The 5,647-nt window shown below is 42.5% G+C and overlaps 1 protein-coding gene across 1 annotated transcript; it reads right to left on the bottom strand.

The window, feature by feature from the left end:
* Positions 1-2,399: 2,399 nt before the first annotated feature.
* Positions 2,400-5,098, bottom strand: LOC135909178 (uncharacterized). The gene is made up of 3 exons (XM_065441007.1): positions 5,075-5,098; positions 3,350-3,675; positions 2,400-2,499 (listed from the first exon to the last, which is right to left on the bottom strand). Exons 1-2 carry the CDS (start codon positions 5,084-5,086, stop codon positions 3,379-3,381), a joined length of 309 nt encoding a protein of 102 aa, XP_065297079.1. The 5' UTR covers positions 5,087-5,098; the 3' UTR covers positions 2,400-2,499; positions 3,350-3,378.
* Positions 5,099-5,647: the final 549 nt, after the last annotated feature.

The following is a 5,647-nucleotide window of genomic DNA, read 5'->3' as shown; positions in this document are numbered from 1 at the left end:
TTGCCTTCGGTTGCGCATCCTCCTGACTGTCCATTTACGCCAGGCAAGAGAAACACAAGCGAACAAAGTCAATCAGTAGAGAACCGTCTTCACTCTAGGAAACAAGAACCAGCCCACTACCATGGAGGTGCCTTCGAAGTATGAAAAACGCCCTTAAATCCGAGGGAGCACGCGCTACACAAGAGATAGGTTCTTTTTTATTCTTTTATCAGCTACGTGCACGGAGGAGGCCACCCACCTTTGAGCTCAAGAAGCCTGGTCTCACAATAAAGTTTATTTCTCTCTCTCTATCAGCCGAGCAACTGCCGTATACGCAAGAAGAAGAGGGAAGTCGCGTCGGGACAGTAAAGAAAGGAAGATGACATACGTGCATTGATTGCATCTTTCGTCTGTCCTCTCCTAAATACAACAGTATGAAAGTTGCCTTCAACGTATATCACCATATAAAGCTCCGAAAAACCACTAGTTTTTGTTCGTGCTATAAAACATGCCACCAATTCCAACGCTCAAGTCACCCTATATCGAACCAGCATCTTTTACTTCTGCACGCGTAGACCAACGTCATAAAGCGTGCATCCCATCCCACAGAACATCTATATATGGTAACTCGTTTCATCCAAAAACATGCCAGGAATGAAATCACCAATCGGATCCACTAGGCTGTATTACTAACACTGATGCCTTCCGTAAGGCACTTGCTAACGTTATCCAGTACACCTTGATTTCAATATATAGTAAAGCAGCTCCTTTTTCTTCTGACCAGTGCTGTTTATGAGTTATTTACAGAGTACTATCTACCTAATCTACGAACAGCATGGTTGGCGTTATGCTTTATTTTCTATCAATATCTGCTTTTCGTCTCACTCTAGATTTCACTATCAATATCAGGCATTTATATTTTGCCCGTATTACACATGGTTCCAGTCTTTCTATTCTCTAATTACCTTTGTTAGCATGATGTGCTTATTATTTCTCACCATTGTGCGTTATTTTCACATTAAATTAAATTAAATAGTCAGGTTCTACCTGCCAAAACAACTTTCTGATTAGGAGGCACGTCGTAGTTGAGGACTGCGGAAATTTCGACCACCTTGTGTTCTTTAACGCCGGCGTAAATCTAAGAACACGGGCGTTTTCGTATTTCGCCCCAATCGAAATGCGGCCGCCACGGCCGGGTTTCGACGCGGCGATCTTGTGCTCAGCAGCCCAACACCGCAGCCACTGAGCAACAACGGCGGGTTATTTTCACATTGTACTATGCATTGTTAGCCGATTATCTTGTTAATTTTTATTTTTTGTATAGTTATCTCTATCTATTAGGACTTCCCCTCTGTAATGCTTTATGTAAGCCCGGGAGGGGATATAAATAAATAAATAAATAAATAAATAAATAAATAAATAAATAAATAAATAAATAAAATTCGTCTTAGAGATAAGAGGCTCGACTACCTTGTACAACAGATAGAGACTCATCCATAATTTACCTAGTCTGCATTCATATAAAAATATATGCTCTGTGCATATTCACATAAATCACATGTTGATACTCTGCACATGTGTTTGCTTCCTTCCTTGTCCTGCCTTCGCGCAGTTCACCAAAATGTTAATAAAAATGCTGCCTAGTTGATTCGTCTTTAAATGGAGGAATCTACAGAAATTGTTTTTAATCTCTCGACCTCTGTCGCAAGTATGGCCTACCTATTATTAGAGCAAAGTATTTCTCTTTATTTAATTCTTTCCTTGTTTTTGCTTTCTTCCTGATCCGCAGTGTGCCTTAAGAAGCTTCATGTTGTAAACTTACGCACTAGTGTTGGTACTCGAAATAAAAAAAAAAAGGCGTATGGGCTCACAACATTACCGTTCAGACGGCGCTCACATCTTTCAAGTAAACATCAAGCTTGAAACACGTTAGAAGCGAACTATTATGTACGTGTTCCTCTTTGTTGTAAGACTCCACCTTTGATGGAACGCGCGCTCTATGCGATTGTTTTTCCTTCGATTAAGGCGCTCACCAAAGGCTACTGACTCAAATTGCTAATCTTGTCTGAATAAACATACCACTCGGCGCCACGCTAGTGATTTATCATTCACGATCATGGAACACTTCCATCTGCAGATGTAACCGCTGGCCTTCGTGTAATCTTTAACACAGGAAAATGTAATGGAGTTCAGCTGAGCAACGTATTCGAAGTGACGTGGAGTTGTTCCAAGATCCAGTACACCTGCATACCAATATTCACATAAGTTCTTCATTGCGCTTGCAGCCCCTCTCAGGCACGCACTTGTATTGGTTTCCGGACACAAATAAAGAGAAATTTTGCCCTCCCGATGGGTCTCTAAAAATCCACAATGCACTTTCAAGGCAAGCGGTGCTGATTACGAGAACAGGCCAGATCGTGTATAGTTCTGTCACAACATTTATTTTTTGCTTCCGAGTCAAGTTAAATAAACCAATGATTCCCAGGATGGGTGAGTTCTTCGTATCTTCTGTACATTACTCTGCAATGAAAAAAAAATATGTAACATGTTAGACTTACTTCTATGAACACATACAAAATGACTTTTCTGCCACACGTTTCTTTGCTGTATCGCTACCCAATTTACGAAAAAGCAAACAATCTCCTCTTTTCGCTATCGCATAAGGAACACATAAGAATATTTGAAGGGTTGCGAACTAGCTATTGCTCTGCAATAATAGCGTAAGCATGAAGTCATTATCAAAAGAAACAAGTTTAAGTTTCTTAAGCTAATACAGGTGTCACTCTCTCGGTGTGGCAGTTATTACGTAATGACAAGCGAAAGAAGCACAGGTATGCCTGAAAGTTCTCTGGCTGTCAAGAAACACACTTCGTTATCTTTTTCTCTGCTGACAATGGTCATTCCATTAAAAAATTTCTCTCTGTGAAGTGACATCACACAGTTCGTGAAAGTGCACGTTTTCCGGTGTGCTTTACATCGTTCATTTTAATGGTCCACTTGAAAGACATTTTTTGCATCACAATATTATGCGCAGTGAACTTTGTTTTTCAATGTAAGGAAATCATTTACTTCGGTTTCTCACCTGCTTGAGCAGCATTTTTATAATAGCTGTTGAGGCCAATAATCATATGGCCTTGACAATGCATCTTATTTATTGCTGTTTTCGTTTGTAGCTTGCTGTGATCGTCCCCTTACCGTGAAACAGATAAAACCAGTGCTTCATCTCTACGCACGAGACCATTTGCGACATATTCGAGAAAACCACGGCAGCACCATTTATCTAAACAAGCTATAGTTTCTCAGTTCCCCATCCTTATTAAGCTATAGTGTTCAGAAAGTCTAGTGGCACACCTTTATAACCAGTACTCACAAATTTGTAAACCCTAGATGAACATATGCTCAGCCGTAGAAGCCGCCCAGGTGACCGCCGTGTCCGCCACCATAGCCGCCGCCGTAGCTGCCAGCGTAGGTGCCAGCGTAGCTGCCAGCGTAGGTGCCGCCGTAATGGCCGCCGTATCCTCCGCCATAGCCGAAGCCACCGAGGCCGCCAATGCCACCAAAGCCACGGTGGCCTAGGCCGCCACCATAGCCAAGTCCACCACCGTGGCCAAAACCGCCACCGTAGCCACCACCGAGGCCACCAAAACCACCGGCGGTGGCAATGGCGAAAGCGATGGCGAGGACGGCGAGGCGAAGCTGCAAAATTTAGTAACAATTGTGAAAAAAAAGAACTTACGCAACCTTTCCTCATTTTTTTCAGTGAATGACTCCGCACTGTGGTTCGCGGAAGAGAGAGATACTAAACATAGCGTTATAAAAAAGCTTAAGTCACTGCCTTCCCTGTGTAATTTCTAGCCGGTGAATAAACTTAGCTGGTGATAAAATCTAGCCACTGAACTACGTTGACTCATGCTGCGTTAACCTGGCCCTGCACCCTGACAAGCAGTACACGCAAATGCAAAACGTAGTGCACAATGTTGTCTACTTGAGAGTGAAAGAGCCTTCGGAGCACGAAATCGGAGAAACAATACGGTATCACGGGAACCAATGAAACGACCCCGAAAGTGAAGCATGCAGGTTATACTTCCGCGTACTATCAGCGAACTGCGCACCTCCGTTCTCGACTGTACATCAAAAACAGACAAATCTTGAGTCATAAAATTTTTACCAAAATGGCGCATAGCCACGATAGAATATTTTAAAGAGCACGTGCTGTGAAGCATTTTGTAGGCAGTGGAACAAGTGCACACGATTACCCCCATAGAATACTCGCTTTTCAAGTGAAAATGCATCAACTTGTACAAAAAGGAATTTTCAGTACCCTCTTATTTGGAATATATATTGTACTTGAGCTGGTGCTATTGTGCGAAGGTAACGAAAGATAGGTTCACAGAATTTTCAGGGGAGCCTAGAGATTACACAATAAAATGATCTTTCCTAATGTCTCATTCTTCTATGACAAAGCCTAAATAACGTTTTGTACGTTAGTCTCGTGCTGTGTCGCAACCAAGGTGGTCTGTCAACATTGGCTAGCTTGTGTTGCTGTCGCAAGAAACATTACAAAAATATTTTGCGTACCCAACAAACATGAACTCTATTTCAAGGATTGGAGCAATTAAAACAACCTTGGTGTTTACCCGTAACGTTCACTTGGAGTCGCCGACTGCGTTGTAGTGATTTCTAAATAAGCTTTTGTTAATGGGTTAGAGTTATAGCTGTACTCTTGAAAAATAGTTCACCAATAAGACTTTCTTATTGGCGGGTGTGAATAACGTCAGCTTCTTTCGTCATTACTCGGAATCACCCTTCAGAATAACGTTGTTTCTTACTGCTGCTATTTTAGTTCTTTTGTCTCCTGAAACAACAAGGTAGAGCATGAATTGTCAGATGTAAGAAGAGGGTCCCAGAACTTTCTTCATAATGTTGAAAACAGCTTTTGCGAGCATTGTAGATAAGTCTAGGAGGTTGTCATCCACATGGATGTAAATTCCTAAGATGCATTCGAAAAATAACCCAGTTACGAGGAACTATTCCGCATAACATAACAATGGTAATCCGATGGTTTCATGGTTGGTGCACCAAGTGGTAGGCTCACCGCGGCCTTCATGGTGGTCTTCTTTCGCAGTGGGGCTATCTAGTGCCCTGTAGCTTTGCAGCGGAGCCTTTTATAGTCGACGCTGCGCAGTAGTGGCCATTCAGTGTCCCCGCTTTGCCTATGCAAGCAGCTTTCAACGTACGTGCCATAGGCTGGTACCGTCCCGTCTGTGACCTTGCAGAGGCAACCTAATTTGTAGATTTTTGCGGAGAGCAGGTATCGATGTTGCATAATAAATATTTGAATCCAGCGCTAGTGGAAATGGCGCAAAGGGCGGGATATAGTTGTGTATTCAACTCGCGATCGTATTCGTGCCACCTGGCAGTATAATTACACCTCTCCGTTATCCATTGGTGTCATTTATGTCTTTTTTCTTACTTGCATGCTATATGGGACACTTCTCCTGCATGAGTTCCATGTCTTGCCGTTAGCTAAACGTTGCGGCGGGAACTAGAAGGGCTTTGAAAATTATTTTTTTAGAATAACGCCAGCGAAAGAACATTCATTGCACGAGCTCAATGAAGGAAGCACTGTGCTTGTGTAATGCGGTATCTTGGCCGTCTTTTAGATCTG

Source organism: Dermacentor albipictus, chromosome 4 (assembly GCF_038994185.2).
Source record: "Dermacentor albipictus isolate Rhodes 1998 colony chromosome 4, USDA_Dalb.pri_finalv2, whole genome shotgun sequence".
In the NCBI taxonomy this organism is placed as follows: Eukaryota; Metazoa; Arthropoda; class Arachnida; order Ixodida; family Ixodidae; genus Dermacentor; species Dermacentor albipictus.
This window is presented reverse-complemented; position numbering and strand designations above follow the sequence as displayed.